Source organism: Vipera berus (assembly GCF_964194415.1).
Source record: "Vipera berus genome assembly, chromosome: 1".
Lineage (NCBI taxonomy): Eukaryota > Metazoa > Chordata > Lepidosauria > Squamata > Viperidae > Vipera > Vipera berus.
In genome coordinates, this window is record NC_138202.1 from 97,598,177 (window position 1) to 97,625,335 (window position 27,159).

At 38.1% G+C, this 27,159-nt stretch overlaps 1 protein-coding gene across 1 annotated transcript in view; it reads right to left on the bottom strand.

The window, feature by feature from the left end:
- Nucleotides 1-357: 357 nt before the first annotated feature.
- OVCH2 (ovochymase 2) overlaps nucleotides 358-27,159 on the bottom strand; it is a gene marked incomplete at both ends in the record, with an annotated part of 39,848 nt that continues 13,046 nt past the window's right edge. Inside the window, 12 exons of the mRNA XM_081329462.1 lie at nucleotides 358-494; nucleotides 1,359-1,527; nucleotides 3,232-3,383; nucleotides 4,208-4,403; nucleotides 7,813-7,885; nucleotides 13,615-13,801; nucleotides 15,303-15,380; nucleotides 16,446-16,577; nucleotides 18,671-18,764; nucleotides 19,430-19,560; nucleotides 21,373-21,513; nucleotides 26,183-26,316. Coding sequence (XP_081185588.1) covers nucleotides 358-494; nucleotides 1,359-1,527; nucleotides 3,232-3,383; nucleotides 4,208-4,403; nucleotides 7,813-7,885; nucleotides 13,615-13,801; nucleotides 15,303-15,380; nucleotides 16,446-16,577; nucleotides 18,671-18,764; nucleotides 19,430-19,560; nucleotides 21,373-21,513; nucleotides 26,183-26,316 — 1,624 coding nt within the window. The remainder of the gene's footprint in view (nucleotides 495-1,358; nucleotides 1,528-3,231; nucleotides 3,384-4,207; nucleotides 4,404-7,812; nucleotides 7,886-13,614; nucleotides 13,802-15,302; nucleotides 15,381-16,445; nucleotides 16,578-18,670; nucleotides 18,765-19,429; nucleotides 19,561-21,372; nucleotides 21,514-26,182; nucleotides 26,317-27,159) is intronic.

The following is a 27,159-nucleotide window of genomic DNA, read 5'->3' on the forward strand; positions in this document are numbered from 1 at the left end:
TGAATATAAGCACACAATTAAGACTGTACTAATTAATGAATATCCCAATAGGAGAATAGAACAGTTACAGCTTTTTAATCTTCTTTTTTTCCCTTTTTGACCAATGTAGCCCACACATCTGGGGCTCAGATACATGAACTAAGCAATGCCCTTCAAAATTGTGCCTTCATTTAATTGTCTTCTCCAAAGGTCTTCATGCCATGCTTGATGAATCTGCAAAAAGAAAGAAGCGCACAATAAATGTAGGCCTTTCGAAAGGTGACCCACATTAAATTACAACAAAGGAATGGCATAATGATTATGAAAAGCTTAAGCTTCCTGGGAATACATTTAATTAAAGGTTAACATTGATTGCCATTATTTTGATAAAGATCCTAGAAATCCATTGCTAGCAGATGACAACATCCCATCACAGCACCAGTGTGAGACACATCTGCCATGTCTCTTGGGATCATAGCCCAACTCCATTGTTAATGCAGAAACAGCCAGACTGACTGGAAGAAATGAACAATGAGCTCTGACTCAAAAAAATAAAACAAAATAATCTGAAAATAAAATTGCAGGGGCTGGTAGAGAAAAGATTTCTCAAGGTCCAGAGTACTTCTGGTCGCTTAAGGATCTCTGCATAAACATACAAAGGAGCCCTAACAAGATCCACAGTCCAATATACAGATCCACAAATGGAGAAAAATGTCAAAATCATTAAACCAGATTGGTCAACACAGGTCACAGGTAAATTACAAAAGAATCCTTGCAAAGTTACAACTTGAAAGCAAATATTAGCTGGAAGAGATTGGGGGCTTTTTGAAAGCATGAATTATCCTTCAGTTAACTAATACGAAGCAACCCTTCCCCACATGCCCTCCCTTTTTTTTCTAATGAGAGCCATGACAATCTGATAAAATTTCCCCTTGGGGTTTGGAAATTCCTGTTCTTGAATGTCAGGTCATAGGTGGGAGTACCTTTGCTCCCAGGGACTGCAGATTATGAGTTTACAGTCCTGGTTCTGAGGAATGCTTTCCTAAATAAGATGCAAGGGCAGTTGCAGGTAGGGTGGGAGTGGGCAACAGAAAATAGCTCTGTCATCTCTTAAAACAATTTGATTGGAATGATTTATTGGTAATTGTGTTTGTAATTCCCCTGCTGGCTTCTATGCATTGGAACTTTAAAGGGCTGGGAGCAGTATTACTTGACTGAGTGAGCAGAATTACACTGAGATTGTTTCTGCCCCCTCTGATATATGCAAAGGGCAGCAGCCAGTCCATAACAGTTTTGTGCAGGTCCCTACTGATTATGCATATGAAGAACATCCAGATCAAAGTTGAAGAGCTGTTGTTAAAATGAACATAAGTGCATACTATTTTTTCCATATATGTATTGACTGATCCAATCAGCAAAAGCAGCAACATTTGTATAGACTCCTGGATAGCCTTTTCTTCCACAACCAAAGCCCCAGCTGATTATTCCATTAAGGGTGTAGTAACTTGAGTCTTTTGCAGGACAAACCAGTGGACCTCCAGAATCACCCTAGTGAAAAGGAATATGACTTATGTTAACAAAATCTGTTTGTCAAAGAAGAATGTTATCACAGATTGTCACTATGATCTTAGTTTATATGTTCTGCATGAAATTTTCTGGAGCTGTGGTGGCGCAGTGGTTAGAATGTAGTATTGCAGGCTGACTCTGCATTCCACTGCCAGGAGTTCGATTCTGACCGGCTCAAGGTTGACTCAGCCTTCCATCCTTCTGAGGTCAGTAAAATGAGGACCCAGATTGTTGGGGGCAATACGCTGACTCTGTAAACTGCTTAGAGAGGGCTGTAAAGCACTAAGCACTATGAAGCAATATATAAGACTAAGTGCTATTGCTATTGCTATTTCAAATATCGGTTGGCTCATAGTGACTACATGGACACCTCCATCTGTTTTCTGATACAATATACAGTGGTTTGCCATTGCTTTCCTCTAGGGAGTTTTTTCATCTTCCCAATCTAATCTACAGCCATGGAATTTCCCAGTAGTCTCTGATTCAAATACAAACAAACCCTGGTTAACTTTTTCAAGACCTGCCAAGATTGGCAACCCATAGCAACCAATAAGGAGTTAAGAATATAACTCCTGTTGCCATCCCATCATTATTTTCTGGTTATTTATTATTCCTCACCATTTATTAGCAAATGAAGATGGATCCTGCTAAGTTCTGAAGACAATGCAAGACAGCAGATGTTTGCTAATCTATTCTTCCTGAAAGATGCACATTTTAAGGAAACAGGTCTGCTAAATAAATCATAGGAATTGCTTCCTCAATGTTTTCCAACAAGCAGTTTTCATAACAGAACATTTCTCGTTAAGTAAACTATCAAACAGAACATTTATATAGGGAATGAGAACCATGTTCCTTTCTCATTGCTTATTTTATTGTACTTGGGTTCTGTTTACGCATCTTTCATTTTTCTTCCTTGTATTATTGTAAGCCACCTAGTGTAGCCCTACAGCGAGATAGGCAGCAAATAAATTCAACAGATAAACAAACAAACAGTGTTCAGGCAATATGGCTGAATAGGGTGTTCCCACTAATATCAAAGCCTCCACATCTCTCTTTGTTCCACTGTAATCCATCCTGTTCTATAGAGAGGTATGAATAGGGGATTTCTCTGCATATTTGTCTAGGACAGTGGTCTTCAAACTTGGCCCTTTTATGACTTGTGGACTTCCAACTCCCAGAATTCCTCAGCCAGCATGCCTGGCTGAGGAATTCTGGGAGTTGAAGTCCACAAGTCATAAAAGGGCCAAGTTTGAAGACTCCTGATCTAGGATATATCCTGGGAAACCCACTAGATCAGGATCTTCCAACTACCCTCAAACAAATGTGCAGAAAAGACCCCCTCGTATTTGCTCACTTAATAAGGGAAGATGTTGGTGGAGAGGGGAGGCAGAGGTGACAAATGCAAAAATATAGAGGCAGGCTGATAGAAAGGATAACATCTCTGCTGCAAAAATCTGGAGTACGATTTCCATCATCTTTGCTGGCATCTAATGGATGTTCAGATTTTTGCAGCCAACTTCCTAGCCAAAACATACCCTGCATTAGATATACATTTTTTTGTTGGGCGAACAAAAAACATGAAGAGAGATGCATTAATTTTCTGTGAAACAGTTCTGTTGTCACCATCTTAGTATTATAGGAGAGCATCAGAATTTGTGAAATGCATATATTCTATAGGCAGCTTACTGTACATCCATCCTTTCCTTCTTCTGCAGGGAACCCAGCACAAAACATCTTTTTGTTCACAACACCAGGATAGTTCTCATAATATTTCTGACATTCTTCGGAAACCAAAATAGGGACTTTGAGTTGGTGCAGTTTACTTGACTGTGCTCCATCTTGAGGTGAAAGAGGGAAGAAACAATAGTTTCCAATGAAGAAAGCAATAAGGAGGACCTTAATCTTTAAAAGGAAGATAGCAGCTGATTTCATAGAACTTGTTGTGTAGCTGGTTCTTTGCAGGCAATAAGCGAGATGGAAGGTTGCAAACAGGAACATGCTTTATTGAGGCAAACAGGAACAGAACTGAAACAGAGGCTGCTGTGCAGCTACTTATACTATTGGCCACTAGGCGGTGACCAATAGGTTTAAAGGAACCAATTTCTGCCCCGAATCATCCAATGATCTTCTTGGAGACAACAAGTCTGGCTTAGTCAGTGACCGTTACACAGACACACCATTGAGCATCCTTATCGCAGCATTCAAACAGACACGTGAATCAGTACAAGTAAAAATCCCAATACATTACAGAACCCTTGGTCTAATTTCAAAATCCATCTGTGAAATCACTCTGGGCATCTGGCAAGAATGAACAACCCTCCTTGAGAAAGAAGGAGGAGGAGAAAGTGATAAATAAAAAAGAGGGGAATGGGAGGCAAAATGAAAAAGGGAGGATTGCCTACCACTGGTTTGGCCTTGCGTGGGACCCCCCCACAAGAGATTGCCTATCAGGGAATGTAATTCTTGATATAAAAAGGATCTTCTAACCCTGGCTTAAGTCTAATACACTGAGTTGATATGTGTTATGTTATCATTCTTGTAGTCTACCTTTACTTGTTTTCTATAGCTTTTTTTCCATACCCTCCCTTGGTTGAAGAATTGAATAAGAATCATTCTGGCTAATCAATGAAGAGAATGTTCTGATGGAAGGGGAAATGCTCACCTTCATGCTGAATGCCCCATCCTGTAATTACACAAATGCTTGAAGGTTCAATCTTCTTGTTTTGCTCTGGAAGGCACACTGGATGAACGTAATGATTGAATTCTAAAGGCTCAGTAAGTTCCACTAGAGCAATGTCTGAATCCAGAGTACTGGTGTTAAAATCCGGATGTGTGATGTACTGCTTCACCAATCTTTTCTACACATGGGGAAATCATGGCAGCATGTTATATGAGATGTATATGCTCATGTATATTGGATATGCTTATCAACTTGGGTGCATGCCAGTTGATCTGTCTGAGACATTGATACAGCAGAGTTCAATATAGGTAGTCCTTGACTTATGGCCACTGTTGGGATCAGAATTTCTATTGCTAAGCAGGGTGGTTGTTAAATGAGATTAAGTGAGATTTTATATATTTTTGCCACAGTGAATAGAATAGAATAGAATAGAATAGAATAGAATAGAATAGAATAGAATAGAATAGAATAGAATGGAATGGAATGGAATGGAATGGAATGGAATGGAATGGAATGGAATGGAATAACAGAGTTGGAAGAGACCTTGGAGGTCTTCTAGTCCAACCCCCTGCTCAGGCAGGAAACCCTATACCAGGGGTAGTTAACCTTGGCTCTTTTATGACGTGGACTTCAACTCCCAGAATTCCTGAATCAGCATGGCTGGTTCAGGAATTCTGGGTATTGAAGTTCACAAATCATAAAAGAGCCAAGCTTGCCTACCCCTGCCCTATACCACTGTTAAGCAAATAACTGCAGCTAAGTGATTCGCGCATTTATTAAGCATATCCATTTCCCAATTGATTTTGTTTGTTGGAAGTTGGCTGGGAAGGTCACAAATGGCAATCAGGTGACCTCAAAATGCTGCAACCATTGTAAATACACGCCAGTTACCAAGACCCTGAATTTTGATCCCACAATCATGGGAGTGCTGCGACAGTTGTGTGACATAGGTCGTAGGTACGTTTTCAGTGCTGTTGTAACTTTAAACAGTTACCAAACAAATGGTTGTAAGTCAAAGACTACCTATAGCTGTTTAGAAAGAAATCTTTTCTTTTCATGAGAGGCAAGAACCAGTGAGAGAGTAAGATAGGCAAAATAGTAATCCACTATAGAAATCCAGTGCAAATCAGGCCGTATTATAAATAAGCATAATACTTCCATGCAAACCTTTTGCTTGCTTGATGCTTCTGCCTTGTTACTTAGAGGGTAGAGAAAATAACAGGCATAAAGTTATGAAACACTACCTGCACCTTATGAGAGCAATAGTATAAGAGTAGTGTAGGAGGGAAGCATTCCCTAAGAGTGAAGGGGTTAAATTCTGTGGGGCTTGCAGCATTGTGTATAACACCTGGAGAGCCGGGACTCAGAGCTGGTCCCTTGTGCCTAAAGTGACCTGAACATAATCATATCCTGATTGTGGCATCAAATTGCCTGGGGACAGGAGTATGTAACTTTTTAAGTCAAAGGTTACATTTAGCTTTTGATGGCATGCTGGGAGCCACATAGTAAAAAATGTGCAGGCCCAAAACAGATTAGATATAGTGTTTTTTTATCTAAACTTAAGTATTAGCTAAGATGATTTCTAGAGATATCACCCTGCCAACAAAGTGCGTATAGTCAAGGCCATGGTCTTCCCAGTTGCAATGTATGGCTGTGAAAGTTGGACCATAAAAAAGGCTGAGTGCCAAAGAATTGAGGCCTTTGAACTATGGTGCTGGAGAAGACTCCTGCAAGTCCCTTGGACTGCAAGGCGATCAAACCGCTCAGTCTTAGAGGAGATCAACCCTGACTGCTCTTTAGAAGGCCAGATCCTGAAGTTGAAACTCAAATACTTTGCCCACCTAACGAGAAGGAAGGACTCACTGGAGAAGAGCCTAATGCTGAGAAAGACTGAGGGCAAGAGAAGAAGGGGACAAGAGAGAATGAGGTGGCTGGATGGAGTCACTGAAGCAGTAGGCGTGAGCTTAAAGGGACTCCAGAAGATGGTAGAGGACAGGAAGGCCTGGAGGAACGTTGTCCATGGGGTCGTGATGGGTCGGACATGACTTTGCAACTAACAACAAGGTGATTTCTTCTCACATATTTAATCATACTCGACCATCCATCACATTAAAAATAATAGTCCCCTAACTTTGAAGTTACTCCAGCCTGTACTTGCAGCATTCACTTTTAGGCTGGAGTAACTCCACTTTTAGATGTCCTAAATAATCTTCTCCTATACCACTGGGTGGCTAAAGAGCAATGCTCTTTGTATTTTTATTAATTGCTCAAGGCTATTATATAGTACAGGAAGTCTTTGACTTACAACTACATTGGGAACCAGAATTTCAGTCACTTAGCAATGTGGTTATTAAGTAAATTATAATGTGACCAGACCTAATTTTATAATCATTTTTACCACATTTGTTAAGTGAATCTGACTTCTCCCATTTATTTATTAAAGTTTTAAAAATAAATAAATAAATTTTATGCCTCCCCCTACAAGGTTTGGTTTTGCTTGTCAAAAGCCAGGTTGGAAGATTGCAAATCATGATCATCTGACTGTAGGATGCTGCAACCGTCATAAATATGAATCCCATTGTAACTCCAAATTGTCACTAAACAAATGGCGATAAGATGGGGACTACCTGTAATGACATTTTTCAAATGTACACCTTACTGTATCTGTAAACCAGTGGTGGGATTCAGCCAGTTCACACTAGTTCGGCAGAACCGGTAGCTAATTTTTTGTTGGCCAGGCCCAGAATGGACTTCCGGAAGTGGCATCCACACAGAGAAACGGTTGTTCACATATCTGAATCCCACCACTGCTGCAAACCAGTGTTTTCCAACCTTGGCAAATTGAAAATGAGTGGACTTCAGCTCCCAGAATTCTCAATGATGGCTATGCTGGCTGTGGAATTCTGGGAGTTGGAGTCCATATACCTGGAAATTGCCACAGTTGGGTAACTCTGCTGTAGACCATTCAACCCGGGCAACTCTTCATCATCCACCAGTCAGCGCAACAGAGTGGAACATTCGTGCTTCAAACAACGATACTCAAGATTCCCAAAGATCTGGTATTAATCAACCCTCTACATTTAATGATTCATATTCCAATTCCTTATTTACTACTAGATAATAAAACCAATAAAAGGATAGATGTTAAAAACAAAAGCAAAAGCAAAAAGCAAGAAAAGCAGAGTAAGGAAATAACACCCAGAAACCAAAGAAAAACATTTCCAGCCTAGCTGTCTTAGCTATCGTAAATGTAATCCTGCAGCAGAACCAAAGACTTTTAAGACCTCTGTTTGGCTGGAAACTATTTGCTGATTCAAATAGAAATCATAGCTAATAGTATAAATACTTCAACAAAATGCTTCAGTACTTAAAAAGTGAACAAGTTTGACAAGTTTAATATTGTTTCAAAAATCCTGTAAGACTGGCTTTACCAGTATTATAAAATGCAAAATAGTTCCCAAACCATTTTCAGTTCAACTAAAAAGGATCACTTTCCTTAAAAAGAACTAAGGCTCATAGATTATAGAGTTCTACATGTTCACGATCAACTCACATTATGTCATAAAGAAAAAATAACTTGTACTAACTTGGCTGCTCTGTTCTTGCTCTTTTATATCATGAGTGCCCACCACCACTCTCCACAGATCTTGATATTTTCCCCTAGAAAAAAATATAATTCAAATATTGCTTTAATCAGCTCAAGCATAGCATCTCTCATACTCCCCTACACAGTTATTCATTGGTAGATAAACAAAAATACTGAATTTGAAATAAGAATCCAGTATTGATCACAAACCAAGTAAGTTCATATTTACCACTAGGTGTTAAAATATGATTATATAATAAAAAATGTTCAATATATTTACGATGTCCAAAAAATGTCCAGTCACTTGATAGGGTATGAAACTTCCAATTTATTTCATAGAGTCTCAGTAATGAGAAGAAATGAGAATATAAAAGTTGTAACTGTCATGTAGCAACAGGCAGTCACATAACCATCAATAATTATTAAGGAGGGACTTTGTCATTGAATGGAATACATTAATATAATGCCCAGGTAATACAGTTAAAGTTGCAGAAGTTAGTTGAGAGTTAGATGCTGGTATAATGAGGTGAACCAAGCCATGAGTATGATTGCCCTGAAATTGAATCAGAATTGTATGACGACCGTAATATTCAGAATTAGAAGAAATAAAACATTGGTCTTGAGAACTGGACGGCATTTGTCACATGTATCGTGGTGAGTTTGATCAAATATAGGTAAAAACGTGGTAGAGGTAATTGGTTATCACAAGTGCTAATTTGTTAGCTGAATCTTTTAGAGAAAGTAGGACTTAACACCATACCCTGGTTATACCTCAATTAAATTACTGTCATGTGCTATATATGAAGTTTAAAGGGATTTGTAGGTTTGATTGATGGAGATAGCTATCAGTTTCCTTTCAGGTACATGAAATGGCCATTCTAGTATGAAATTACTGTGTCAGTCTGCCAATGTCTAGATTCTTAGATCAACCATAAAGACTCAATTCACATGTTGACTGGTTAGAGTTACTGCATTAGGCTGATGAGCAGAAGAAATTTTTTTCCTGTGGCTGAATATTCTTACTGAATGTTATATAATGCAGCTTTATTTTAAAGTGGATCTTAAGAATTTGGATGTTCATTATTTATTATTATTTTTTATGAAGATAGATGACAGGCTTCACTCATATACTATATCTGCTTTTAGTGTACAGTTTTGCTGCTATTCTTCTCCTGTTTGGTCAGCTTATGTATTGAACTTAGGATGACATACATAGCATAGTATTCTGTTATTAATTGTACTGAAATGTGCTTGTTCATTAATTAATACAGAATATAATTAATATAGTATATAGATTTAATACAGAACACAATTCTGTACTCAATGAGATACAAAAGGAAAGTAAGGTTACAACAGTGGAGGAGGAGTGTAGGTTGTACTGGTAAATTGCAACTATATTAATAGAGAATAGGCTATACATACTTTGGGAAACAGCACAAATGCAAATTACATCAATTATCAATTTTTCATTTATTTTCCAATACTGCTGCTGATAATTTGGTAGGAAAATGTTGAGTAAGTAGCTTATGTAAAGCCCAAGTTAATTTCTTATCAGAGTTGTTGTTGTTGTTAGTTGCGAAGTCATATCTGACCCATTGCAACCCCATGGACAATGTTCCTCCAGGCCTTCCTGTCCTCTACCATCTTCTGGAGTCCATTTAAGCTCATGCCTACTGCTTCAGTGACTCCATCCAGCCACCTCATTCTCTGTCGTCCCCTTCTTCTCTTGCCCTCAATCTTTCCCAGCATTGACTCTTCCCAATGATTTTAAAGATTTTTTTTTCAACCAAATCAATGGAGAGAGAAAGAATCTTTTTATTATAAGCCATCATCCAGTCATGAAGTTAGCTTACATCTTTCAGTTAGATCTTGATTAACAAGATTGAAATACTGTTGTATGCATGAATATATAAGGATTGTTACAAGCTCCCCAGTAACTGCTAGTACAAGTAACTCTTGCACTAGCAGAGAAAGATCAAGAGCTGCCAGTAAAAATCAACTTTATTTTTAACATAATAACATAAGTGGATAAAATACTGAATTTGTCAAATCTAAAATGGGTTATTGATGACTGAAACTTAGTTGGATAAGTACTTTACTTTTTGTGCTGTCATAGCCACAAAGAAAAATGCATACGAGAAAGTGTTTTTAAGAATAGGGTCAAAAACTACTGCAACTCTTTATTTTCTTTTAAAATATATATTATTTATAGAACTTGTTAGCTAACCCACCTCCCATGTTTTAAACTGATAGTTCAGACTCACCATTAGATGGTTACTTGGCTAAATCAAACCTTCAATAAGTAATATAACTGTTTCTTTTGTTGTTGTTAGCTGTGAAGTTGTGTCCGACCCATTGCGACCCCATGGACAATGTTCCTCCGGGCCTTCCTGTCCTCTACCATCTTCTGGAGTCCATTTAAGCTCACGCCTACTGCTTCAATGACTCCATCCAGCCACCTCATTCTCTCTTGTCCCCTTCTTCTCTTGCCCTCAACCTTTCCCAGCATTAGGCTCTTCTCCAGTGAGTTCTTCCTTCTCATTAGGTGGCCAAAATATTTGAGTTTCAACTTCAGGATCTGGCCTTCTAAAGAGCAGTCAGGGTTGATCTCCTCTAGGACTGACCGGTTTGATTGCCTTGCTGTCCAAGGGACTCGCAGGAGTCTTCTCCAGCACCAGAGTTCAAAGGCCTCAATTCTTTGGCGCTCAGCCTTTCTTATGGTCCAACTTTCACAGCCATACATTGCAACTGGGAAGACCATGGCCTTGACTATACGCACTTTGTTGACAGGGTGATGTCTCTGCTTTTTAGTGTGCTGTGTAGATTTGCCATGGCTTTCCTCCCGAGGAGCAAGCGTCTTTTAATTTCTTGGCTACAGTCCCCATCTGCAGTGATCTTGGAGCCCAGGAAAATAAAATCTGTCACTACCTCCATTTCTTCCCCATCTATTTGCCAGGAATTGAGAGGGCCAGATGTCATGATTTTGGTTTTCTTAATGTTAAGTTTCAACCCAAGTTTTGCACTCTCCTTCTTCACTCGCAACAAGAGGCTCTTTAGTTCCTCTTCACTTTCTACCATTAGAGTGGTATCATCTGCATATCTTAGGTTGTTGATGTTTCTTCCAGCAATCTTAATTCCAACTTTTGATTCATCTAGCCCTGCCTTTCTCATGATGTGCTCTGCATATAAGTTAAATAGGCAGGGCGACAGTATACAGCCTTGCTGGACTCCTTTCCCAATTTTGAACCAATCAGTGGTTCCGTGTCCAGTTCTCACTGTTGCTTCTTGACCCGCATATAGGTTTCTCAAGAGACAAATAAGATGGTCTGGTACTCCCATCTCTTTAAGAACTTGCCACAGTTTGTTGTGATCCACACAATCAAAGGCTTTAGCACAGTCAATGAAGCAGAAGTAGATGTATTTCTGGAACTCCCTAGCTTTCTCCATGATCCAGCGTATGTTGGCAATTTCATCTCTAGTTCCTCTGCCTCTTCGAAATCCTGCCTGTACTTCTGGTAGTTCTCGATCCACATACTGCTGGAGTCTAGCTTGTAGGATTTTAAGCATAACTTTACTAGCATGTGAAATGAGTGCAATGGTGTGATAGTTTGAACATTCTTTGGCACTGCCTTTCTTTGGAATTGTAATGTAAACTGATCTTTTCCAATCCTATGGCCATTGTTGAGTTTTCCAAATTTGCTGGCAAATTGAGGGTAGCACTTTTACTGCATCGTCTTTTAAGATTTTGAATAGCTCAGCTGGAATACTGTCACCTCCACTAGCTTTGTTGTTGCTCAGCTTTTCTAAGGCCCACTTCACTTCACATTCTAGGATATCTGGCTCGAGGTCAGTGACCACCTCATCGTGGTTATCAGGGACATTAAGCTCATTCTTGCATAGTTTTTCTGTATAATTGTGCCACCTCTTCTTAATCTCTTCTGCCTCTGTTAGGTCCCTGCCATTTTGGTCCTTTATCATGCCCATTTTTGCATGAAACATTCCCTTCATCTCTCCAATTTTCTTGAAGAGATCGCTGGTTCTCCCTATTCTATTGTTTTCTTCTATTTCTTTGCACTGTTCATTTAAGAAGGCATTCTTATCTCTTCTAGCTATTCTCTGGAATTCTGCATTCAATTGGGTGTATCTTTGTTTTTCTCCCTTCCTTTTCACTTCCCTCCTTTCCTCAGCTATTTGCAAAGCTTCCTCAGACAGCCATTTTGCTTTCTTGCATTTCTTTTTCTTTGGGATGGTTTTAGTTGCTACCTCTTGTACAATGTTGCGAACCTCTGTCCATAGTTCTTCAGGCACTCTGTTTATCAGATCTAATTCCTTAAAACTATTTGTCACCTCTACTGTATATTCAACAGGGATATGATTTAATTCATACCTCGGTGGCCTAGTGCTTTTCCCTACTTTCTTCAGTTTAAGCCTAAATTTTGCAATGAGAAGCTCATGGTCTGAGCCACAGTCAGCTCCTGGTCTTGTTTTTACTGACTGTATAGAGCTTCTCCATCTTTGGCTGCAGAGCACATAGTCAATCTGATTTCTGTGTTGACTGTCTGGTGATGTCCATGTGTAGAGCCGTCTCTTGGATTGTTGGAAAAGAGTGTTTCCTATGACCATCGTATTCTCTTGACAAAATTCTATCAGCCTGTGCCCTGCTTCATTTTGTACTCCAAAGCCAAACTTGCCTGTTATTCCGGTTATCTTTTGGCTTCCTACTGTAGCATTCCAATCCCCCATGATGATAAGGACATCATTTTTTGGTGTTAGTTCTATAAGGTGCTGTAGGGCTTCATAGAACTGGTCAATTTCATCCTCTTCAGCACCGGTAGATGGGGCATAGACTTGGACTACTGTGATATTGAATGCTTTGCCTTGGATTCAAACTGAGATCATTCTGTCATTTTGGGGATTGTATCCCAGTATTGCTTTTCCTACTCTTTTATTGACTATGAAGGCTACTCCATTTCTTCTGAGGGATTCTTGCCTGCAGTAGTATACCTGATGGTCATCTGAATTAAAAATTCACCCATTCCTGTCCATTTTAGTTCGCTGATTCCTAAGATGGCGATGTTCAGTCTTGTCATCTCTTGTTTGACCACGTCCAGCTTTCCTTGATTCATGGATCTTACATTCCAGGTTCCTATGGAGAAAAAATCTTTACAGCATCAGACTTTCCTTTCACCACCAGATACATCCACAGCTGAGCGTCCTTTCGGCTTTGGCCCAGTCGCTTCATTCTTTCTGGCGCTACTAGTACTAGCCCTCTGCTCTTCCCCAGTAGCATATTGGACACCTTCTGACCTGAGGGGCTCATCTTCCAGCATCATATCGTTTTGCCTTTTGGTACTGTCCATAGGGTTTTCATGGCAAAGATACTGGAGTGGGTTGCCCTTTCCTTCTCCAGTGGATCACGTTTTGTCAGAACTCTCTGCTATGACCTGTCCATCTTGGGTGGCCCTGCACGGCATAGCTCATAGCTTCATTGAATTATGCAAGCTCCTTCGCCACGACAAGTCAGTAATCCATGAAGGGGTAACTGTTTCTACATAATTACAAAATAATTCTTTGAAAACTTGTAATCCAGGAAATGTTTGTTTGAGATGCAAAAAAACCAAGAACCAGATTTAAGTTAGATTATTGCTAAGTCACCCTGCCTTTAGTCAATGTGTCTACTTATCTGGACAATTGTGAGTAGATACACGGAACATTGCATTGTAATTTATGCATTTGTTGGTATGTTTTCTACATTGAATAGACTTATTCTTTCTCAAAACTAGAGTATCCATATTGTACTTACTCTTTTTTTAAACAATGAGCAGCAGTAACCACCCACGTTCTTGTGAGAACAGCTCCACCACAGATGTTTTCATCCAAAATTTGCAAGCTGGCCTGCCAAGGCCAGGAATATGGCACAGCTTCCTCACTGCCAACTATCCGACTAAAGAGAAATCTCGGCTGGTTGGATGCTAATCCACAAGTACTATCTGTTAACAGAGAAAATGTAAATGTATATAGCACAACAATCTTCATGGAAAACATAATGCTATTTATCCTTAAAGGTAAAGGTAAAGGTTCCCCCGCACATGCGTGCTAGTCATTTCCGACTCTAGGGGCCGGTGCTCATCTCCGTTTCAAAGCCGAAGAGCCAGCGCTTGTCCGAGGACGTCTCCGTGGTCATGTGGCCAGCCTGATTGAGCAGCTCAGCGTCCTAACCCACTGAGGCACCGTGTCCCTTATTTGTCCTTAGCTGACCCTTTAGATTGCTTGTATCAATTTAATGTTGTACAGCTGGATCTTTACAGCAGGGATTGATGAGACTATTTGCTAGGTCAGTTTTTTAACCTTGAAAACTTTAAAATGGGTAGACTTAAATTCCTGGAATTCCACAGCCAGCATGGAAGTTGAAGTCCACCTATCTTAAAGTTCCCACAGTTGAGAAACACTGCCTAGGTAAGCTATCAGTAACAGTAACAGCAGAGCAATGGGGATTTGCCAGTCTAAAAGTTGGTGTCAGGATAGGAGATCCATCAGATGACCTTCAATATGGTATCCATACTTCAATCCCTAATTATTCTACCAGTGTGCAGTGGCCAAGTGCGGGCTACTGCATCCCATCTCCATCCCTTGAGAGGAAAGTCACTTCACTGGGGCCAGCTAACAAGTCTTGCTAGAAAAATACTTTATGAGCCACCACTAGAGCACTGTTACTTTACACCTTTTTCTTTTACCTTCCTTAAAGCCTTCCCATTACAGGTAGTCCTCAACTTACAACAGTTCATCTAATGGCCATTCAAAGTTAAAATGGCACTGAACAAAGTGACTTATGACCATTTTTCATACTTTCGATCTTTGCAGCACTCCCATAATCCCCATGATCAAAATTCAGATGCTTAGCAACTGACTCATATTTACAACGATTACAGTGTCCCAGGGGAATGTGATCCACTTTTGTGACCTTCTGACCAACCAAGTCAATGGGAAAGCCAGATTCATTTAACAACCGTGTTGCTAATTTAACAACTGCAGTGATTCATTTAACAACTTTGGCAAGAAAGGTCGTAAAATGGGGCAAAACTCACTTAACAAATGTCTCACTTAGCAACAGAAATGTTGGTCTCAATTGTGATCATAAGTCCTGTATAATGGACCCCTTTGAGTAATCCAATAGATTGAGGTTCTGATTGGCCAATATTCTATAAAATAATTTACAAAAATTCAGGTTTCTAATCTGTGAGGTTCATTCTTAAATAAGTGGATTCATTCATGAATTACTTATTAGCATAACACAGTTTCCATCTAGATTTGGTGAATGATGATTGAATGCTTACAGAAATTTAGCATAATTATTGTTTTGCATGAGTTAGGCTACAGTGTATGTCACATTTATGCCAAGAATATTTATAAATTAAATTCTGGATTTCTCTCTGCTTTCCTTTTCCCCTTCTTTAGAGTTATTAAGGAGATTCCCATGAGAAGCATATTTACCAGGCATGTCTGTTTCATTTGCAGGCTCACTGATTTCTTCAAGTATCACTCCACTGCTCGAATTTGTTACGTTTAAATCTAACAAAAGCAGAAGAACAAGCACACAGAGGCATTCTCAGAATTCCTGTAATGAATGTTATTCAGCTTTCACCAGGAAAGGTAAAAATTCAGTTTACAACTACGTGTATATGCAGAGAAGTAACTGATTTAATTTATGGTCTGTAATTTGGAGCACCATGGCTTAATTACACTTGCATATTTTGCCTATGATATTACACTAAAGTTGTATCAGTACAAAGGACGGTTTGAGCCTGAAGTGGCAGATGAAATTGGTACATGAAATCAATATTGGTGTAATACTGGTTCTTAATTAGTATCACCATTGCTTCATTCTCTTAATATTTAGGACCAGATTTCCTCAATCTGAAGCTGTTAATATTGAATGCCCAAATCTGAAGAGTAGCAGGTTGTGTAAAATCAGGTTTAAGATACGTCATGTACCATGATTTAGATGCATAGAAGACAGTGTGGTAAATTTAGAGTAGCTGGTTTTAAACTTGGGTCCAAAATACAATTCAAAGGGCACCATGACCAGCTAATTAGGAGCAAGACAGAGCAATTTCAGATAATGTCTAATGCCAAGCCATTAGTGGACCATCTAGCCCAATATTGTCAGCACTGATTCACAGGCTGTCTAGATTGTCAAGTAAGAATGTTTCCACCCCTATCTGGATATTCCAGGGACTGATTTCTGAATATGATCTGAGGGTTAGAGGCCATCCATGCTAACAATTTTGTGGCTTCATCTAGATATGGTTTTGGTGATATAAATCTATCCATGTTAATGATAAATTGCACATTATAACTGGGTGATTGTATTAATCACTATTCTGGATAGGCTCTAGAGCTGGTAAACTTTATATTTCATTAATTCAAGTATTACATTAGAAAGGCAGAAGAAATAAGATTAAATATAAATTATGACTTGATTTAGAATAAAAAAATGTATTAATGATCCACTGAAATCTAGCAATTTGAAAGAGGTTTGCTGCTATAAACAACATACTGAAGTGGACAAAATATACTATGCATATGTATGCAGAACTAAGACACACATACTGTACACAGTAACAATTTTTTTACCTGCAATATCAATGAAGAAAAATATGGCCTTGAACCCACTGTAGGTCTCTGTTTCATCAGAATGAAACTGGATAAGCATGGTGTTAGAGGAACTCAAAACTGGTGATGGGACAGCAAATCCACATGATCGAGCTAAGAAAATGATGAATGAATGAATGAATGAATGAATGAATGAATGAATGGATGAATGAATGAATGGTAAGATGATAACAGCAAACTGCCACTTTTTAAAAGATAAAATACTAAAATCCACACAGTGCCTTCAGCTTGGTCTTCTCAATGAATGAGCATTCTACATACTTATATAAAGGATACAACAACTAATGTTTGTAGTTGTGTGTTTGTAGTAGGTTTCGCTTGGTTACCTGCTCCATTCAATGTCAATTTCTTTGACACTGCCAATAACTTAATATTAGACTTTGTCGGTCCATTTGGAAAATGTGATCCTTTTGTCTTGTCTGATGATCACTTCCTCATCTATCTCATTAAGGTGGCAACAAATGGTAAATTATTTTTGTTTCATCTGTCATTTTTTTTAAAAAAATGCAATACATTTATAATATTTAGTTAAAACAATACAAAAATGAATGCTCTTATTAATAGAGACCCAGCTTGGTGTAGTAATTAAAGCATCAGGCTAGAAACCAAGAGACCATGAGTTCTAATCCCGTCTTAGGCACAAAGGCAGCTGGCTGATTTTGGAGCAGTCCGTCTCTCAGCCCCAAAAGAAGGCAATGCCAAGCCACTTCTGAAAATCCTGCCTAGAAAACTGCAGGCACCAACAGACTCCAAAAATCAGACATGATTGAGCAGAATTTTAAAAAGAGTCCCACATATTTAGGGATGAATCAGATGAAAGGAGAGGCTCCATTCCGACCTATCAAAGATACAGGAGAAGGCCCTCTAATATTGAAAGACACATGTCTAGCCATGCCTGTGAGTTTCAAGCACCTTTGGTGCCCTCTGCTATTTTCTTTTAATGTTTTCACCCCTCTTAACATTTGTAAAACATCAGGCATTATTCAAGGGCATAATTAACTCTATAAGTAATCAAGTAATAATTATCCTGATTTTAACCTTTTTGATAGGGGAAAGTGACAAGTTATATTGCAGACATGATTTCTGTATCGTTATTTTTTCTGATGATGTATTTGAAATACATAATAAAACACTGGAATAACTCATAATTCCAGTATCTAGCTTTATCACATCCTGCTGTCAAATTCAATTAATTTAAAGAAAGATTTTTGTTCAGGTATATCCTGAGAGATCGTATGTGCTTGGCGCTATTTGGATTTTGAGCAATGATACTGTTTGTCTAATTTCTGAGACAGGACCTCCACAAGACGTTTTTCTGAGTCCCTCCATCTAACTTGCGTTTCTTAATCTCTACCCATACCTGACAAATGAATCTTTAAAGAGCTTTCCTTCCTTGATTTGAAGGTGACCTTTTTTGAAGCTTCTTGCCTGGTGTGCCTTGTATGCCATTAGGCAGGTTTAATGAAGTGCAAGGTACCTGATAACCTAGGTATGGGGAGGGAAGTGTCCACAAGAGTCCTGCCTCAGTTTCACAAGAATCTGGTCCATTACTCAAGTTATCCTATTCCTCAGCTGCTTGTACCTGAAGAGGTACAAGCAGCTGCCTCCTTTGCCTCCATGCTCAAGGCAGTCTCTGAGTATCTCTGCTCTAACTGGGTTTTTTTAACTGGACATTGGTCCAGCTCTTTAAAAATTATTTGCTATAGCCTCTCTCAACTTACCAATTGTCTTTGATTTTAATTATTTCCAGGGAGCAAAGCAAAAATTAGTTCTATCCTAACTGGAGTAACCCATACATTCTTTCAGCCATATCCCATTTATTTACCTCAGGTCCCAAGTTGAGAGTAACGTGGTAGACAGCAATATCTGTACTTTACATAGAATCATTAGAGGATACTTCACCTGCATTATCTCAATAATCTACAAAATAGGGCCATATAAGGTCCCGCAGTATTTTTATTACAGTACTGCAAATGATGGATTCAGATTATATGTAAGAGATAACCACCAGTATGGTAGAAGAACTCAGGCAAAGGCAAATGGAAAAGCATGCATTTTGCAGCTGATAGCTGGCTCCTATAAAGCCAATCAACCATACCAGCATTCTTAATTTAGTTTCTCTCTGTACATACACAAGAACCATTAGATCTGAATCAACCCACAATTCAGAAAGGAATATAACAAACCTATTTCTTTCTCCTTTGCAACATTTTCATAAACTGTCACTGAGTCGTAAGTGCAGTCTTCATTTTCTTCCAATTCAAAGTGTTCATAGACAAGCTTCGGAAAGATAAAAACAGGAAAGAACTAAAATTCGTGCAAAACAAAGGAGTTTGATTTTATGTTTTTCTATTCTTTTTCTTAGAGGACTTACTGTTATCAAACAGTTAAACCATTGATCAAACATAGTGCTTAAGAAAAACATCAATCAACAAAGGACAGGCAAATGCTATTCTCCTCTTCCCAAGAAAATATGCAGAAGATTGGGTTGCACATCATTAAAAATATATAAAAAATAATTTTACAACTATTCAATTCAAAACAGATCTAGAGTTTAATTTACTAATGTTTAATATACTGGCAAATTTCAAAATGAGAATAGCAATGTCCTTTTTAACACTTCAACGACCAGGATTGATGAAGAAATAAACATTTACTTATAGGATGTAATCAGGGACATAGAATAAAAGCCAGGCTGATGATAGTCAGTCTTGATACTAAAACTGTTGGACTAAAAAATCTAATATAAACACACAGTAACCGTGTGTGTGTGTGTATGTGTGTGTCTTTATGTGTATGTGTATGTATATGTATGTGTATGTATGTGTGTGTGTGTGTATAATCATGAATAGAAAAGGTACCAAAGTGTTACTTTGAACATTTGAACCAGCTCAAACATGCATAAATTCTGACTGAAAGAAATATTTTACGAATGTGACTTATACCTTAACAACATGATTTTTTGGAGCATGAACAATCCATTGACATTCTGCCAGGTTATTATATGCTTCAGGATAGTGCATGCTTTGCACTGTTCCTTCTTTAAAGAGAACTGCTAAAGATCCACAGCCAGAATCTAAAAAGAAACCAAAATTTCTTCAAAAGAATAGAATAGAATAGAATAGAATAGAATAGAATAGAATAGAATAGAATAGAATAGAATAGAATAGAATAGAATAGAATAGAATAGAATAGAATAGAATGGAATGGAATAACAACTTTATTGTCACATTGAATGTACACTAATCGGCATACATTAAAATGAAATTTCGTTGCATATAGCTCTCAAAGGGTCACCACCTCCAATATACACTACATAAATATGACATAAATAAATAAATAAATAAGAGCCTTGGTGGAGCAGTGGGCTAATGCCTCCTTAAGTAACACCAGCTGCCTGCAATTAGTGCAGGTTCGCATCCCACCAGGCTCAAGGTTGACTCAGCCTTCCATCCTTCCGAGGTAGGTAAAATGAGGACCCAGATTGTTGGGGGCAATTAAGCTGACTTTGTAATAATGCCGCTTGGGGGGTGTATGAAAGCCCTAATAAGCAGGCATATATATAGAATGAAGGCTACTGCTAAGCTTGTAAGCCGCCCTGAGTCTTCGGAGAAGGGCGGGATATAAATGGAATTTTAAAAAAAATACAGCATTATGCATATATCCACATATACAGTATTATATGACACAGAGAAATAACCTGTTTCAAACATTTAGAAGGTTATGTTGTCCTATCACACTGTGGAATATATGCATACTGCTAAGCTTGTAAGCCGCCCTGAGTCTTCGGAGAAGGGCGGGATATAAATGGAATTAAAATAAATAAAAATAAATAAATAAATATATTTGTGATATATTGTACATTAAAATTGTACAAAATTCATGGTTAAGCAAACATGACAAGTATGTTTGTGTACTGGGTTATTCAGTAAGTAAAGTAAGCAATGAATCTTCTTTTAAAAATGTCTTATGTGATTATGACTTCTGTATACCTTAGTTAGTATATAGACATTCATACTTTATGCATGTTCCATAACATTTATCTTATCTTTCACTAGCCTGGGAAAGTCTTCTTATGCTGTTTGAATTAAGTTTTTCAGAAACAAATCTAAAATCTCACTGGGTTTCATTAGAGATCTAAAATTATTCTTATGTGTGCATGGGGGGAAGGTTATGTGTATTTAACTGAATTTCAATATAATATGCATGGGAAGGTAGGAAGTTTACCATTATAGGGCAGGGGTCCCCAACCCCTGGTCTGTGGACCAGTACCGGGCCGTAGCATGCCAGCAACCAGTCCACACAAACAAGCAAACCCCATCCACGAGATGCAGGCAGCACACAAAACCATGCACTCTCTGGTAGATGGAAAAACCTTTCTCCACGGAACAAGTCCCTGGTGCCCAAAAGGTTGGGGACCTCTGTTATAGGGAAAGAAGTATTACTTAGAGGATGAATGAAAACAGTTGAAATGGATAATGTTATTACAAAGGGTGTAAAAAGATATTTGAATAGTGGATAGATAGTTTGGCCTTGCTTGTGGTGGTATCTCTTTTGTCAGAGTGGCCAGTTCTAAAGTTGATAGGGATCAGTTCATTTGTATCAGTAACTGCTCAGTTTTTGAGTGTAAACATCTTATTATATGTAAAGTCAATTCATATCTCAATTCCATCCTGTCTTGTGATAGCTCAAGTTACTCCTCAAGGAACTTGGTAATGGTACTTCTTCGTCAAGTTCAGGAATTCAGAAGTTCAGAACCATAAAGACCACATTTATCTCTTGAAAAGGAAGGAGAGAGGAATGAATGCAGGATAGGTGTGGCTCCAAATGTCAAATAAAGAATAATCTGAATATGCACAATGGACTGATCGAGAGCATTAGTATTTACCTAGAAAACTAGCTGGCTTAATAGCTTGGTATGTCATGGTAAATCCAGTTCCTTCTTCCTTGTTATCTGAGACAAATTTCAATCTTATGCTGTTTGAACCAATCAAAATAGGTAGTGGGAGGTCCATTCCACACAATTTCCCTAAAAGGCATAGATGTAGAAATGAAGATATTGATATTTATAAACATGGATATTATTATTATTATTATTATTATTATTATTATTATTATTATTATTATTATTATTATTATTATTTACTTACTTACTTACTTATTATTAATTTTCCACTATTACAATAGTATCTTTAAAAAGCAATGTGGTGTCTGGGTTACAATACGTAGTTCCATTTCAGACAAATACGTATTATTACAGATCTCCATGTTGTTGTAACTAATATTCCCTCTCTCTTATTTCCTTTAATACATATTATCTCTTATCTAAATTAACATACTTCTCATTGCTATCCATCAGTCATTTAATAGTTTTCTTATATTTGTCAATACCTTAGTATATTTTATATTTTAATATTCCATCTTTAATATATCAAAACGCCTTATACATTTTTCCAGCTTTAATTTTACATTAATATTAAGATTAAACGTTTAAAGTTTCTCATTTTCATATTTGTAAATAAACTCCTTTCCCTTTACACAATTTTCTCCAATACCTAGTAATGTAAATACACTTCTTATTTATCTCATTTTCATATCTACAAGTTAGTAGTACAATATGAGAATGGTAGTCATTAGAATACCAATTGCAGGGAGGAAGAAGAGGAGGAGGACAATATAATATTCTTATTTCTCATTTATAATTTCCACATATTGAAAATTAACCAAAATTTCTCTGTTTCAACATTTAGCACATCCTTTCATGTTACTACATCCAAGTATATTAGTTACATTGTATCATTCTTAACATATATACATCTTAATCCATTTCATTTAAAGAGTTCAGTATTTCAATGTTAGTATTCATACATCTGTATTTTGTTTTTTTTAATTAGTCAATATTTTTATCTACTCATCAAAGCAATCTCTCATAATCCAAGTACAATCCTATCTATTTTGGTGTTATCTATTTCAGGCCTCTTAAGTATGTCCATATTTCTTCAATCTTATTCTTGCTTTCTTCCTTTGCCATGTCGTTTTTTGCTTCTTTGCCTCAGGGTCACCAAAGCATTCTTATATTGTTGTATCATATTTAAGTAGCCCTCCAGTCTCCATTTTTGAAGGATTGAGGGGTCTGTTAACAACACGAAATCTTCTCATTATTTTCGCCTCTTGATATAATTGCGCTGGGCTGAATAAATTTTTTTCCATCTGTTTCTCATTTTCGTCTTCGAAAATCTGTGTTTGTTGAGTAGTTAATTCTTCTGCCAATGTATTTGATTCTTCTGTTAAGTTCTGTCCCGATAAAATATTGGTTGTAGTCACAATTTGAGTTTGCTTTTTAGAGATACTTTCTAATTCTTTTCCAAAAGCTCTTATTTCATTGACAGCTGCAGAAAGGAACTGATAAGTTTGGTAAGATATTTCCCATATAGCATAGATTTGTTTTTGAAACTCTTCCATGGTGGAGTTTTACATCTGGTGTTCAAGGTTAATTTTATCTTATTTTTCTTAAATGTTTTCTTTTTTAAAAAAAAAAATCAGATTGCAATTTCAGGTTTAGCCACTGGATGTCCCCCAAGTGCTTTGAAAGTTCTTTTCTTTTAGTCCATTTCTTTTTTCAATGTTTTTTTTAAAAACCACCCCTGAGCTTGCTCGCCACTTGTTTGAAGGGAGGGTTGAATTCCCCCCTCCCCCTCCACAGGGGGAAAGGTACTTAGTAGCTTATTTAGGTGAAAAGAAAAAGATTAAGGTATAAGAGAGGAATCTTACCCCCGTCTTTCCACGCTGCTTTAATGTTGCCTGATGGTAAATTTGACTTCGGCTGTCTGCAGCCTAGTAACTGGCCATATTACTATGGCCAGTCTTTCGTCCGCCGGTACGAAGGAAATGCAGGCACTAACGGGGGGGTTGCAGCTCCCCCACATTTCTGCAAAAGCCCCTTCTTTCTGGTCACCCCTCCAAGGTGACTCTTTGGCCCTTTTAGGACCCCCCAGCGATGCGAAACTGGACGTGGAAGACGAGAGCCATCCTCCAGACGTCCATGCTGGCTGGCTCGGCAAACCGGAAGCCTATTATTATTATGGTCGCACATACATCCCTTACAACTTTCAGAGATTAATTTTAAAAAATGTGTGGTCATTCGCTGAAACATTCTTACCACTTTGAATATATGGATGATTTTTCTTTCCATGCCATAAAACTCCCAGCTTTAAATTTTCTTTGCAGGTTCAGTTCAATAAAGTGTCAAGTAATGCTGACTTTTGAATAGTAGATTGTTTTGATGGTCAAAGAAATCATATGCAAATGTCAACAAAGAGCCATAGTGGCACAGTGGTTAGAATGTAGTAAAGGTAAAGGTAAAGGTTCCCCCGCACATGCGTGCTAGTCGTTTCCAACTCTAGGGGCCGGTGCTCATCTCTGTTTCAAAGCTGAAGAGCTAGCGCTTGTCCGAGGACATCTCCGTGGTCATGTGGCTGGCATGACTAGATGCCAAAGGTGCACAGAACGCTGTTACCTTAACATATATACATCTTAATCCATTTCATTTAAAGAGTTCAGTATTTCAATGTTAGTATTCATACATCTGTATTTTGTTTTTTTTAATTAGTCAATATTTTTATCTACTCATCAAAGCAATCTCTCATAATCCAAGTACAATCCTATCTATTTTGGTGTTATCTATTTCAGGCCTCTTAAGTATGTCCATATTTCTTCAATCTTATTCTTGCTTTCTTCCTTTGCCATGTCGTTTTTTGCTTCTTTGCCTCAGGGTCACCAAAGCATTCTTATATTGTTGTATCATATTTAAGTAGCCCTCCAGTCTCCATTTTTGAAGGATTGAGGGGTCTGTTAACAACACGAAATCTTCTCATTATTTTCGCCTCTTGATATAATTGCGCTGGGCTGAATAAATTTTTTTCCATCTGTTTCTCATTTTCGTCTTCGAAAATCTGTGTTTGTTGAGTAGTTAATTCTTCTGCCAATGTATTTGATTCTTCTGTTAAGTTCTGTCCCGATAAAATATTGGTTGTAGTCACAATTTGAGTTTGCTTTTTAGAGATACTTTCTAATTCTTTTCCAAAAGCTCTTATTTCATTGACAGCTGCAGAAAGGAACTGATAAGTTTGGTAAGATATTTCCCATATAGCATAGATTTGTTTTTGAAACTCTTCCATGGTGGAGTTTTACATCTGGTGTTCAAGGTTAATTTTATCTTATTTTTCTTAAATGTTTTCTTTTTTTAAAAAAAAAAATCAGATTGCAATTTCAGGTTTAGCCACTGGATGTCCCCCAAGTGCTTTGAAAGTTCTTTTCTTTTAGTCCATTTCTTTTTTCAATGTTTTTTTTAAAAACCACCCCTGAGCTTGCTCGCCACTTGTTTGAAGGGAGGGTTGAATTCCCCCCTCCCCCTCCACAGGGGGAAAGGTACTTAGTAGCTTATTTAGGTGAAAAGAAAAAGATTAAGGTATAAGAGAGGAATCTTACCCCCGTCTTTCCACGCTGCTTTAATGTTGCCTGATGGTAAATTTGACTTCGGCTGTCTGCAGCCTAGTAACTGGCCATATTACTATGGCCAGTCTTTCGTCCGCCGGTACGAAGGAAATGCAGGCACTAACGGGGGGGTTGCAGCTCCCCCACATTTCTGCAAAAGCCCCTTCTTTCTGGTCACCCCTCCAAGGTGACTCTTTGGCCCTTTTAGGACCCCCCAGCGATGCGAAACTGGACGTGGAAGACGAGAGCCATCCTCCAGACGTCCATGCTGGCTGGCTCGGCAAACCGGAAGCCTATTATTATTATGGTCGCACATACATCCCTTACAACTTTCAGAGATTAATTTTAAAAAATGTGTGGTCATTCGCTGAAACATTCTTACCACTTTGAATATATGGATGATTTTTCTTTCCATGCCATAAAACTCCCAGCTTTAAATTTTCTTTGCAGGTTCAGTTCAATAAAGTGTCAAGTAATGCTGACTTTTGAATAGTAGATTGTTTTGATGGTCAAAGAAATCATATGCAAATGTCAACAAAGAGCCATAGTGGCACAGTGGTTAGAATGTAGTAAAGGTAAAGGTAAAGGTTCCCCCGCACATGCGTGCTAGTCGTTTCCAACTCTAGGGGCCGGTGCTCATCTCTGTTTCAAAGCTGAAGAGCTAGCGCTTGTCCGAGGACATCTCCGTGGTCATGTGGCTGGCATGACTAGATGCCAAAGGCGCACAGAACGCTGTTACCTTCCCATCGTAGTGGTCCCTATTTTTCTACTTGCATTTTTACGTGCTTTCGAACTGCTAGGTTGGCAGAAGCTAAGACGAATAACAGGCGCTCACTCTGTTACGCAGCACTTGGGATTCGACCCGCCAAACTGCAGACTTTCTGATCGACAAGCTCAGCATCCTAACCCACTGAGCCACCGCATCCCTCTTAGAATGCAGTACTGCAGGCTATTTCTGCTGACTGCCAGCTTTCAGCAGTTTGGCAGTTTGATCCTGACTGGCTCAAGGTTGACTCAGCCTTCCATCCTTCTGAGGTTGGACCCAGATTGTTGGGGGCAGTGCTGACTCTGTAAACCTCTTAGAGAGGGCTGTAAAGCACTGTGAAGCGCTATATAAGTCTAATTGCTATTGCTATTAATAGCAGTATCCTTTGTATTTAATTAGAAATCAGCTTTTGGCTATACATTTTGAAGAAGAAACTTACCAATGAGTCTATCATCCATAGAAATCACTGACAAAGAATCATAGTCACAGAATGCATCTGGCTCCACATCAAAATGAGAAAAATTCAACAATATATGCCTCCCTTCTGGAACAGATAAAGTCCAAACGCAGAGCCTAGATTGAGAAAACATTGAGTGATTTCTAGTTGAAAATTAAACCATGAATTAAGCACAGGTGCACAAAACCATAGATAAAACAAAGAGGTAATTTGTTTCTTCTACCTTCCCATGCATATTATATTGAAATTCAGTTAAATACACATAACCTTCCCCCCATGCACACATAAGAATAATTTTAGATCTCTAATGAAACCCAGTGAGATTTTAGATTTGTTTCTGAAAAACTTAATTCAAACAGCATAAGAAGACTTTCCCAGGCTAGTGAAAGATAAGATAAATGTTATGGAACATGCATAAAGTATGAATGTCTATATACTAACTAAGGTATACAGAAGTCATAATCACATAAGACATTTTTAAAAGAAGATTCATTGCTTACTTTACTTACTGAATAACCCAGTACACAAACATACTTGTCATGTTTGCTTAACCATGAATTAGCTGATAAATTATAATCAGCTTACCGGTAGTTTGTATAAATTCAAGCCCATTATCTGGGTTTATATAACAACAATAAAGCACATTAAAGTCTAGGGATTATCCTCACATTCTGCTAACCATAGTTAGAAGATATCTCACCATTTTACCTTTAGGTTGTCAAAGGATTTTGGCAATTAATTGATAGTGGGGTCCCTTTCAACCCATGCATGAAGACAGAGCAAACGTGAACAAATTTGTTTTCCTATCTTTTAAAACTCACTTTTTCCTCAACTCCAGCACCATTCCAGGTTATGAAGAGCAGTTGATAGTTGATAGTTTTTCTCACTAGCAACTGGTGCTCAGCTGGAGGAGAAGTGAATTGTAGGAATCCATTATTCATTTTCCTTAACTTGTCCTG